The sequence below is a fragment of the Thamnophis elegans genome, chromosome 13 (assembly GCF_009769535.1).
Source record: "Thamnophis elegans isolate rThaEle1 chromosome 13, rThaEle1.pri, whole genome shotgun sequence".
Lineage (NCBI taxonomy): Eukaryota > Metazoa > Chordata > Lepidosauria > Squamata > Colubridae > Thamnophis > Thamnophis elegans.
The window spans coordinates 20,495,152-20,507,539 of record NC_045553.1 but is presented as its reverse complement, the minus strand read 5'-3'; the positions used below and the strand labels follow the sequence as shown (position 1 = coordinate 20,507,539).

At 45.5% G+C, this 12,388-nt stretch overlaps 1 protein-coding gene across 10 annotated transcripts in view; it reads right to left on the bottom strand.

Moving 5' to 3' along the window:
- Positions 1-3,693: 3,693 nt before the first annotated feature.
- AAK1 (AP2 associated kinase 1) overlaps positions 3,694-12,388 on the bottom strand; it is a 90,964-nt gene continuing 82,269 nt past the window's right edge. For 9 of the 10 annotated variants that reach the window (XM_032229974.1, XM_032229976.1, XM_032229975.1 and 6 more), the window contains one exon: positions 3,694-10,390. In XM_032229974.1, the coding sequence (XP_032085865.1) occupies positions 9,309-10,390 (1,082 nt within the window). In that variant the 3' untranslated portion in view covers positions 3,694-9,308. The remainder of the gene's footprint in view (positions 10,391-12,388) is intronic. The other variant, XM_032229985.1, reaches the window with a different exon arrangement.

The window sequence follows — 12,388 nt, the reverse complement described above, 5'->3', positions numbered from 1 at the left end:
GTTTAGATATTTATATAAAATGGGGAGTCTCCCTCCCCACAGAGGGGTTTCAGCAACTCCCCCGCGGAAGTGGGGGGAACCCAAGCCGATTGCTCCTGAGATTCATTCCCCCTTTTTCCCTTTGGGCAGGAGAGGTTCACACGGCTCTAACCCTGCAGCTGGCTTCGCCTAATTTGGCCACCCCAAAATGTGTTTTTTTTTCAAGAGGCAAGTTGAACTTTTTGGGTTTTTTTTGAAGATCTTTCGCTTTTCCTCCAAGAAGCATCCTCAGCTCTGACTGGATGGTGGAGAAGCTGAAGGAGCTACTGGGATGAGAAGCAAAACGTCTTCAGAGAAAAACCAGAAAGCCCAGTTGCCTCTTGAAAAAAAAAAACCTTTGGGATAACTGTGACTGGGATGACTGAGAATCTCCAGACATCTCATTTGGCCAAATTTACTTTCTTTTAAAAAAGGTTTTTATTAGATAAACATTAAAAACGGACAGAGTGTGACATTTTTGGCATAGTCATTTCCATAATCATTTCTGGATGGGAGCAAACAAGTTGGCACTCAATCCAGACAAGACCGAGTGGCTTCTGATGTTCCCTCCCAAAGATTGGTTAACTGTTCCATCTCTCAGGCTGGGGGGTCAAATATTATGCCCCTCAGACAGGGTCCGCAACTTGGGAGTCCTCCTGGACCCACAGCTGACTTTAGAACACCATCTGTCGGCTGTGACCAGGGGGACCTTTGCCCAGGTCCGCCTGGTGCACCAATTGCGACCCTACCTGGATCAGGAGGCCCTTCCGACAGTCACTCACGCCCTTGTGACCTCAAGACTGGATTATTGTAATGCGCTCTACATGGGGCTGCCCTTGAAGAGTGTTCGAAGACTCCAATTAGTCCAGAATGCAGCCGTGAGAGCGATTGTGGGTGCACCAAGGTACACCCATGTTACACCTATCTTCCGCGAGCTGCACTGGCTACCTATTAGTCTCCGAATCCGCTTCAGGGTGTTGGACGCTACCTATAAAGCCCTACATGGCATCGGACTTGGGTACCTGAGAGACCGCCTCCTGCCGATTACCTCTCTCAGACCAATTAGATCGCACAGGTTAGGTCTCCTCCGGATTCCATCTGCCAGCCAATGTCGGCTGGTGACTCCCCGGGGGAGAGCCTTCTCTGTTGCAGCTCCGGCCCTCTGGAACGAGCTCCCTGTTGAGATCTGGACCCTTACTACCCTCCCGGCCTTCCGCAAAGCCATCAAGTCCTGGCTATTCCAGCAGGCTGGGGGGGGAGGGGGCGCTGAGAAGCATTCACCTCCACAGAAATTGTGAATGTTGGTTTTGTTTTTAATATGTTGTTTTTGTCTCGTTTTCCCCCTTTCCCTTGTCTTTTGTGAGCCGCCCGGAGTCCTCCGGGAGTGGGCGGCATACAAGACAAATAAATGAATGAATGAATGAATGAATAAATAAATAAATAAATAAATAAATAAATAAATAAATAAATAAATAAATAAGAGTTCTTTGATCTTACAACAATAACAGTTTATATCCGTTACATAGGTATTTATGTTCAGTCAAATTACCTACACAGTAATCCCTTACATAATATTGTTACACTCAGTACATATGGATATCCAATTCCTACCTTCGTACAATATTAATACCATATTTTCCAGTTCCGAACTTATCCATGTTTCTCTGTCCCTACTTTTTCCCCCTGTTTCTAACCATCGGTACAATTTGTGCCAGATTTCGTGGTATTTCGTCTCACCTTTGTCCTTGAGCTCTAGAGTCAGCCTGTCCATTTCTGCGCACGTCAGAATCTTACTTATTATTTCTTGTTCCAGGGGAATTTGTTTTTCCAGTTTTGTGCGAAGACCAATCTTGCTGCCGTTAAAATATGCAACATTAAATATAATCCACCTTTGCTACATTTTTTTTGTAATCCCTAATAAAAATAGTTCTGATTTGGCCATATTTATTTATGGAATCAATCATTTAAGCCCCAACCCCCAGGATGTCAAATAGTGAATCTGGGCAGCAAACCCCTAGAATTAAAAAAAAATCCTATTTTAACATCCATATACAGATCAAACACGGAAATTATAAATGTGGCAGTTTCGATATGAAACAATGAAAATTAGGGCTGGTTTGACTTTATTTTTTATCCGAGGCTTTCGTTTATTGCCCATCAGGAAGGGAGAGTGAAGATTGCAGTCCCACTGCGATCCCTTAAACCAGCATTGCCCAAACTTGGCCCTTTGAAAGTATCTGGACTTCAGCTCCCAGAATTCCTCAGCTAGCATATTGGCTGGGGAATTCTGGGAATCGAGGTCCATGCATCTTAATAGTTGCATAGATTAAGACTCACTGGCTTAAAATGATGGGTAAGTCCACATAAATTGCCTCTTCCATAAATAAAGGGAATAAAAACGGAATTAAAAGAACTCAGCAAAACGAGGAAGAAATATCTCCAGGGTTTTTGTGGTGAGGGCAGTGTGTCAGAGGACATCCCGAGGCCCCAAAAGAACTTATCTCTCGACCCTTTACAGATGCACATTTCCCATCGCATCAGTCAAGGAACCTGTGTGCTCCTGCTCCAATCTAAGAGGCATACATCTCGTGGGAGCCCAGCTCTTGGACATCCTAGGGCAGGGGGTGGGGAACTCTGGCCCTTTTACGATCTGTGAACTTCAACTCCCAGAATTCCTGGACAGTCACTTGTCTGAGATGGAATAGGATCTGCAGATTGAGGAGGGGGTTGAACTAGAAGACCACTGAGGTCCCTTCCAGTCCAAAGATTCTAAGATAAGGGGTCAAACCATCTTCTAAAACCCTTGAAGGCCAGGCAAGGAATCATGGGTGGAAACTGAGCAAGGAGAGATTCAACCTGGAAATAAGGATGAATTTTCTGACAGTGGGAACAATCAACCCATGGAACGAAAGTTTCCTTCGGAAGTTGTGGGAGCTTCATCCCTGGAGGCTTTCAAGAAGAGACTGGATTGCCATCAGTCATAAATGGTGTAGGGCAGGTGTCAGAAGCTGGAAGCTCTGGAGTTGCATGTGGCTCTTTCGTCCCTCTGCTGTGGCTCCCTGTCAAGTGACCCCACCACTGGCTGGTCCCGCCCCTCCACCTCACCTCCCAGACCCGGTTCTCTGCCCTAATGACTGGCTGGGGGTGGTGGTCATGTGACTGGGTGGGAGTGAGTGACGTCGAGTTAGCCACACCCACCCAGGTTTTGTGGTTCCCGGTGTTTTCTTTTCTGTGGGAAATGGGTCAATTTGCAGACCCCCACATGTAGGGTCTCCTGCTTGGGTGGGTGGATGGGTTTGGAGTAAATGACCTACAAGATCCTTTCCAACTCTGTTAATCTGTGATTCTATGTCTTCTATGAATGGGTTGCTTCTTCACTGCAATCACTCATTTTGTTTAGCTAGAGAGATATTTCCGTGACTGTATTATGACCATATCCACATTCTGCATCAAAGGGGGTCTCACAATACGTCCCTGCACCACTGTTCCAATTGTAAAGCTTGAAGGAAGAGTCCAACAGTAGATCCTCCATAGAGCAAAGCAGGCAGACATCAGGCTCACAGAGTAACACAATATGGATAGTAGTACCCTCTGATTATTCCATCTGCAGATGTTACAAGGTCTAGTAATGTAGCCCTGGGCAGTAGGAAAATAAGACAGACCAAACCCTTGGTGTGAGCTTTTGTCAACGTCTTCAACTTTTATTTTGTTTGAGCGCTTCAGTGAATACAAAATGCTTACATTACAAAAGGAAATGAGTTCCTAGGTATCGCCCACTGATTGTCATCCCAACGTTTGCTGACCGCTATTGGTCCTCCAGAAGTCGGATTCTTTCAAAAGCCTCCATCGTTCCCCACTATCCAAATTCAACTGGGCTTTCCCAAAAGACCCTTCCAGTTCCTGTGAAAGATTAGAGGAAGCCCTTGCCAGTCAAATCTTCTGGGACGGAGTTCTTCTAGTGCAGCCGCTCCAAACTTGGCGACTTTGAAGACTTGTGGACTGGCTGAGGAATTCTGGGAGTTGAAGTCCACAAGTCCTCCAAGTTGGGAGACCCTGTTCTAATGGGGGAACAAAAAGGAAGGGGCCGTGCCCAAGCCTTCCCTGTTTTGCCACACGGCTCAAGACCCAGCTGGTTAGCCCCGTAGGTCAGCTCCTCTTAGAAGAACCGATGGGCAAGCCAAAATTTAAAAAGAATTTAAATTTAAATGTGGTGTGCAGGGAGGTGAAAGGTGCCAATCCTGCTTTGCGGGCCAAGATCCTGCCTGTCAACCCATTTCCGCAATGCAACTTCTCTGGTCTTCTTGGTACAAAAGGAAGACTACTCCAAAACTGGGGTCTCCAAACTTGGCAACTTTAAGCCTGGCGGACGTCAACTCCCTGAAATCCCTAGCCAGCAAAGCTGCTTCCTAGCAAAGTTGGCTGGGGAATTCTGGGAATTGACATCCAACAGGCTTAAAGTTGCCAAGGTTGGAGACCCCTGCTCCAAAAGGAACGGTGGTTTGTGTGTGTGTGGAGGCAATGTAGTGTGGTACGTGTGCTTGTACATCTACTTCACTTGTATTCCCAAACCACAGCCACCTTTCCTTGCCACAACCTTCAGCTGCTGTTTAAAAAAAATACAAACGAGGTGAAACGTTTCCCAGTGTTTAATATTTTGCACCTGACCAAAAGGCTGGACACATGTCAGATTTTTGCCACCTTCTGTCCATGTGTCTCCACCAGGAATGACGGGCCTCGCACGAGTCTTTCAAGAGTCCTACTGGAACTCTAAATTTCAGGAACAGTTAGCAGAATATTCCCCAAAATTTAGACATCAATATTATGTTCATCAATATTATGCAGCAATGAATTCAAATCTCCCAAAATAAACAGTAAGAAATAGTAGCCCACACATGCATACAAACACCAAGCCCAAAGGGATTACTATATCAATACAGGAGAAGAATATTGCATTTTTCAACATTGCATTATTTGGCTCATATTTGTATTCTCCTGGAATTGGAAGTAGAGAGTTTGAGGTTGCTGCTTTTTAAGTTAAGACTACCTCTTTCCATTCCCATCAAGATTAAGACAGATGGGGGCTGATAGGAAGGGAATGCTTAAAAATGCGAAATAAATACAAGAAGTCTGTTAAGGTCTACATGTGCTGTGTTCTCACACACTGATCTGAACAGAGGAATACCTGCACTCCAAGGACTAATTCAGTAAGATGGAAGATTGCAGAGTTTTGGATTCTGTATTCTACAGCTGTGTTTCACAACTATGGCAGCTTTAAGTTGTGTTAAGCCACCGTGCGTGAGAACTCTGAACTGCTATTCAAGTACCATCTGTCCCACGAGAACCTTCGTAGAACTTTTAAACTATTACTACTACTACAATAATAATATTAATATTAAGAATACTAGCCCATTCAAAAGTATTTTCTTCGGGGAGTGATTTCTGCAATGATTTTCAAAGCACCCAACTAAAACTAGTAGCAACTGAGTTAACTGATTGTAACAGTGATGTAAACACCAGAATCAGATTCTGGAGGGTCTATTGGTCACCCATGTAAAATGAAAAAAAAATTCCCATTGTCTTCAAGAACCATAATCAGGTGGCTAAATTTGTATAGATACCTGATGAAACACAGGGACAAGGGAAAATTCAAAACTGGACATTTGTCCACAATTGAACACAGATCACAGGTGATTTCCTCAAATAAACCCCTTCCAAATGCAGTCCATATTCATTCAATCTCCTAGCCTGGCCAAAAGACCAAAACATCTGGAAAACACCAGGTGGGAAAGATTGTGATCATCCCATGGTGTCATCTTACATAGATTACCTCTTTGCATTTCCTAATTTTTTCACGATGGATATTCTGGCATAAAATTATACCTTTCTCTGTAGGGCATGGGGAATGTTCCTAAGAGCAATGTGGCTTCTGAAGGTTGGACCTTCCCAATGTGTTGGGCACCCTCTCAAACCACACCAAATAATATTTAACTTAATTGGAGACGACAAATAAGCAGGGCAGTGCTTATTCAGTTTTCAGAAGCAGAGGTGCAAAAGTTTGCATCCATGCTTTGGGAATTACCTTCCCCTCTTCCAAAAGAGATCCAAATTTCTGAACCATCAAATTTCTTTCTGTTTAAATTCTAACGGATACTGCAAATTCTGCAGGAAAAAAAACTGGACTTAAAAATAAAGCAAACTACAACCAGAAAACAACAACAACACTCCAGCACCTGCTTAAGACATGAGGTAGGTGCACAAGGAGGGAAGTCCTGGCCAAGAGCTATTGTGAGCCCCATCGTGATGTTGGCCCAACCTACAACCAACCTCCTGTTTTTTTACAGCACAGGAATGTGTCAGCAGGTAATGCCAGATGAGATGCTTTAATTCATCCCAAAATCATATCCAGCATCCATTTCCTAAAAAGACAAACCACAATATCTTGTGACTCTGTTTAAAGAGAAGGCATCAAAAGACGCAGAGCCCCGCAGCCAAAATGAGAATCTTGGGAAGACTGAATTAAAAACTGTCCCTTTTAGGACAGGGGTCCCCAAACCCCTGAGGCTGCAGCCCATTCGGAACCAGGCTGGGCAAGCAGCAGGCACACAATTCAAGCACCCAGCTCTATTTGTGCAAATGGTGGGCACTCAAACAAACACACGTGTGAAGCTCCATTTGTGTGAGCGGTGGGCACGAAACAGAAATAGATCTGGGAGTGTGTGTGCCTGTTGCCGGCACAGAACCATTTCCTCTCTTCCCCTGTCCGTCCCCCCCCCCAGTCCACAAAGCCAGGAAGGCTGGGGGGTGGGCACTGCTTTAGGAGACATTTTGTTTTAGCTTCTAAATCAGGGGTGTCCAAACTTGGGAACTTTAAGACTTGCGGACTTCAACACCTAGAATTGGATGGGGAATTCTGGGAGTTGAAGTCCATAAGTCTTAAAGTTCCCAAGTTTGGACACCCCTGATCTAAATGATCTTGTATCCCTTCCCCCAGTTTCTGCTCTCATTCTTTTAATACTCGTGATCGAAAGAAACATTTTATTCTCCTATTAAATCGGATCGTATTCTAAAAAGTGCAACTTTTACCGGCAGAGCAGAGGAAGGAAGGTAGAAAATCCAAACTTCAACGTCACTTATCCAAAACATTGAGAGCTTTAGTGTCTTTTATAAAGAGTCTCAACAAAATTGGAGAACTGTTATTTTCCACGATTCAGGTCATGCCACTTCCTTATCAAATAAATGCAGCAACACAGCATGGGAGAATGGTAGAAAGTGTGTTTCCCCCTTTCCCTTCAAAAAGGAGACATCAAGGGAATATACTCCCCCCCCCCACTGCGAATAGGTTCAAATCTCAAGAAAAATACAAACGGGATCTTTGATAAATTTCCAAGAGGTAAAAATATGAGTATCTTGCTGTGTCAGTTCAACAAATACGCAACAACGTATGTTTTTTCCCCCAGAAAAGGCACATGGCAGCAGTCTTTATAGCCGAAAGTCAACCTGTGGCCAGCAAATGAATTTCCCCAGCACGAGTCCGTTCAAGAACAGATCCCATTCTCGGTTCTTCTGGCTAGACGCGGAGATTGTCCTAGCAAGGATTCAAACAGTCGATATAGTCTTTTTTAGAGAACCAGATTTCCACTTTCAAATGCTGTTAGAGACATTTTGCAGAAGGGAGAGATCCATCCTGCATAGTTAGCTGATTGAACACCTTAAAAAAATCACTCAGGGGGGAAGCATTTCATTGGTCATCTGTCCAGTGCCAAACAAAAAACAAGGATCGACTCTGAACATCCAAGAGATGTAACTGCACCCAAAGTTGCAAATGAGCTCAATCGTGTGTATCGAACAGGTGCAACCTAATTGGGGTGAGCCAGGTAGGGTGGAGATTATGAAATTTGAAATCTAGCTCAGGTGGAGGGTATACATTTGAGAGAAGCTAGTATCAAAGAGGACCCACCCCCAATGTGCCCTCTTACTCGCAACTCCCCTGCCCTTCCGCCAGGACAGAACAAACCCATAGAAAGATAGAAAGGTCTGAATTATCACATTCAGGAGTGCGAAGGGGCACGCTCAGACCAAGTGCACCAATTTGGGGGGCAGAGTTACACATGAACGAACATAGGGAAGAGGGATGTCTGATTTTCCTTTCCTACCCTATCCACGAATGGGGGGCAGAGGAGAGGAGGCAGAGAAAGTGGAACAAGGCTTATCTCGTGGTTTGCAAAGGCTCAGAAAAAGTGCATCATTCCTCAAGGGTTAAACACAAGGAAAGGCTGCTTGCTTTCATTCTGCAGCGTTGGAAGCCGTGACTGCTGGGTAAAGCACTTTTTCAGATCCAGGGGGGACAGCAAATTCAGGGGTTCGGTGGCAAAAGGAGGGGAAAAACAGGTGGCTTTGGAAGTATAAAGCTAGAAAATTCAGCCCGGGAGAAAGTGGAGTTCAAAGCCAAGGACGTAGGAATTTTCCCTTAACAATTTTTTGGATGATCTCTCATAGGAAGGAAAAAACTGGTTTTGCACAAAAAAAAGGGGGGGGAGAGAGCAAATGATGGGGAAGCTTTACAAAAGTTACAAAAACTCCCCTTTAAAAAGCCAGCAAAACCTCTTTTAAACTACCAGCCTTCCCAGGCTTATGCAAAGAACAGCAAATAACAGAAACGGTCTGTAGCCTGCACAACTGTCTGTTATACTGTCGGGTAAGACTAAATCCCAGCCAACGTTCGCCTAGATAGAACATGGCTCAGGATAGGTATTCAATTCAGATAAAAAGAACTGAAAATGCACATTGAAGAAGACGACTCCGGTTTCCAATGGAGAATTTACTCCAGAAATAGTAGGAAGAAGTAGAGTCCTCCTGGCTTCTTGGTAGGCCAAAGAAAACAAAATAAATAATCTTCCATTTGGTTATCGTTTCTTTTCCTGGTACAGACGCATTTGACACGATGTGGAGATGTTCCGTGAACCTTCAATCAAGGTAGAACAGGTCCTATCTACTAGATCGCCTGCGGGATTACTGGCTTAAGAATAAATATTTACCCAAACAGTTTTAGACTGGAAAATGTGTTGGTCAGCTGATAGTGGCTGCAGAACCAACCCAAAAGCCTCCATGGGGCTCTGAGGAGAAGACTTCCTAGGAGCCAGGAAGGTCCCACCACAGCAAGAGTGTTGAGCATGATGGTTGAAATAGAGAGGGTGTGTTCCATTTCATGGAGTCCCTTTGCACGTTCTTAAGAAGAAGATACCAGTCCGATCAGAAGCCACATGCTGGAAGGAAGCCACCAGAGAAACCATTTAGGGCTTCTGCTTCCCCAGTTTGGAAGGAAAGGGGGCAGAAGAAAATGGGTCAGTAGCGGGAAGTTCTTTAGTCCTCGAGGAAAGAGAGGCGATAGAAACTGACCCAGCGATCACCTGCCTGTTAGTCTGAGATACGACTTTGTAAGCCGCTATGGGTTCAGCACTGGCTCGTGGCCTGCCTTCTGGGCTGTAGTGTCGGGAGTATTTAGCTAAGGACTGTGGGTGGAAAGGTGGGCTGGTCTGTGATCCCAAGAAGCCTTCCTGGAGGCCCACGTGTCTTTGGAGTGTGTCGTTGGCAACGGGGCCGAGTTCTCCAGAAGCGCCTTTGGGAGGGTGGGCCTCTGGGCCATCACTTGCTCTGGAGGGCTTAACCGATGAGGCTCCCGAATACTGACCCTGGGGAAGGAGGGAGCCATGGGTTCCCACATCCAGGTTCTGGAAGGTAGGGGCACATGCGTATTGAGCAACTCCAGATGCGCCCAGGAATGGTCCAGTGGCAGGAGGTTGTGCCGCCAGCTCCTCCTGGCTTTTCTTCTTGGTGAATGGAGCTTTAAGGAACACGTCGCCTTCGTCCAGCTGCTGAGAGAACCCCTGGCTTTTGGAGAGAAAGGGGGCATTCGTGAAAATGTCCAAGTCATCACAGTAGCTTTTAGAGCCTCGGAAAGGGGCCGTGGCAAACACATCGGTGTCTTCTTCGGACCTTCCCGCAGCTCGTTGTGGGAAAGCATTGAAGAGAACCGGCGCATTCTGGGCCGGTTGGAGGTTCAGGTCCTTTGGAGAACCTCCTCCCCTCTCCTGAAGAGGGGGGTTCATTTTACAAGCCTCCTCTTCCTCCTCCGAGTCCATCAGCAGAGGTCTGGATCCACTGCAGTCCAGGATGTCTCCCTCGTGGTCGGTCCCTTCTCCTTCGCTGCTGTGGAAGGAGCTGTTGCTGGAGAGACCATCCCTCACGAGGAAATCGGCTTCTCCTGCGAGTTGGCTCGGCTGGGGCTTATTCGATAGCAAGGAACCGGCGGCCCCCGGCCTTCGCTCTTGCTCGGGGCTGACCATGAAATAGGCAGCTGGCTTCCCCTGCAGTCCTGCAAAGTGTAAAATGAGAGAATTACTTGCTAATCTTGAGATCTGCTGGCTAAAACTAAACCACAGAGGTGTAAATGACGTGGGATTTTAAAAATCAGCAGCACACATGTTGGGGAGGGGAGGGTGATGGAGGGAGAAATACGTTTAAAATAAAATAAAAATTATACAAAAGTGAAACCAGCTAGTTACAACCAACGGACACCAACTCGGCATTACTTCACATTTCAAGGATCCACAAAATGTGGGTCAGAGAGAGATGGAAGGTGTTAATAAAACAGACACACAGGCCTCACTCAAGACTTGGGAGGATGAAGAGGAGGAGGAGGAGGTGGAAATGGTTGTCCCAGACATCACTAACAGAGGGCGAGTGGTGTCTTCAAGGAAGCCAAGGTTCTAGATCTCATGATCCCAGAGGGGGGAAATGAGGAAGTCCATTTCTTCTCAGAGGACTCAGGCGAAGCATCCATGGGCTGCATTCCTGCCGTCTTCCCCTTGCTTTTCTGTCTTTTGACCTTATGGCCTACGGTTTTCACCTCCCCAGGACCAGACTTGGAGGAAAAAATATGTGGGAAAATAAAGAGCAGGTTCGAAAATAAAATGTGCACTAGCTTGCTCTAATCAAATCCTGCTTCCCTTGGGCCAGGGAAATGCTTTAAATCTCATCAATATTAGAAACGAGAAAGCTTTAGCCACCTTCAAGAAAGGCCACCTGGAATGCCTGCGGCTCCCAAGAGCTCTTGAAGGACCAAATCTACCCATTCAAAGGTGCTACTAATCTCACTCTGTGAATGAATGGGATTCAACAACTTGCCTCTTTGGGCTTGTCAGCTTTCTCAAAGGGAAAAAAACCCCACTTCTTAACTAAGGAGGACAGCAAGTCTATTGCAACCCTAGTTTGCTGGTGAGAAGGAACCAGGCCAGGTCCGGCAGAGCTGGTTCAGTCCAACCCAAAGCCTGCAGAGCTGCCCATCCTGGGTGCCCATCAACCAGGCTACCCAAAACAAGCAGAAAAAAAATGTCCTTGCTACACACATGGGAGAGAGACCGGATGAATCACACACATGGTTATGAGAACACAAGAAAGCTTACCTTCCGAGAAAGAGGAGCAGGTTACAAGGTTAGCGGGAAGGCAGGAAAAAAGGCAAGTAAAAACTAAACTCCAGAGAGCCCAAAACAAGGCTAAGGCCTTCGCCACTATCCGCAGAAATGGTGGGGCACAATGATGTGGGCTACCGCTCAAATTCGGAAGGAGGGCAAAGAAGAGTTTCTGCTAAAACCCGGGGAAAGCAGCTGGTCATGGTTCACACAACGGCATTGGCCAATTTCTGGTGGAGCAGCTGAGCTAACACTGGCATTGGGACCCTTCTGGAGATGTTAACCTGGTCCACAGAAGCTTCTGCATGTGACTCAGTTTGCTTTTTATTTAGCTGAACACATCTGAAGTTAGTCACAGGCACTGATATTAAATCAAATGAAGGCAAATGTGTGATCATATTGCAGTCATTTCTATTGATTGTAACTCTCTCGTAACATTGTAATTATTTTAAAATAAAGGTTTAACTGTCAAAAAAAAATCCTCCTTGGAAATAAACTCTGATCAACATCCAGAGATATATTAAATAACTATATGAGATACTCCATCTGGCATTGCTTACTAACATATAGTCTCTTACAAAACTTTTTGAAACAAAGTCTCCGCACCTTTTCTAAAGCCTCCACTGTGAAGAAAGGCGTCTTGATAAATGTAACCAACACAGGAGTTGTAGTTCAGTTTATTATAAATGTGTTAGAGCTTCAATAGTACACTTCTTAGGCGAGGCCATTGACTGTTAGGATATGAAGCTGTTTCTGGTGAGCAAAGATGGGACTCGTAGGACAAGCATCGGCATTTTATTGAGAGCATTAATGCCTAGGTTACATGATAAAAGAAAAGCCATGCCAGGTGAAGAGGAAGATGCTTAAAAATTCTTGATGGTTGATTTGTAGTTCTCGGCCAT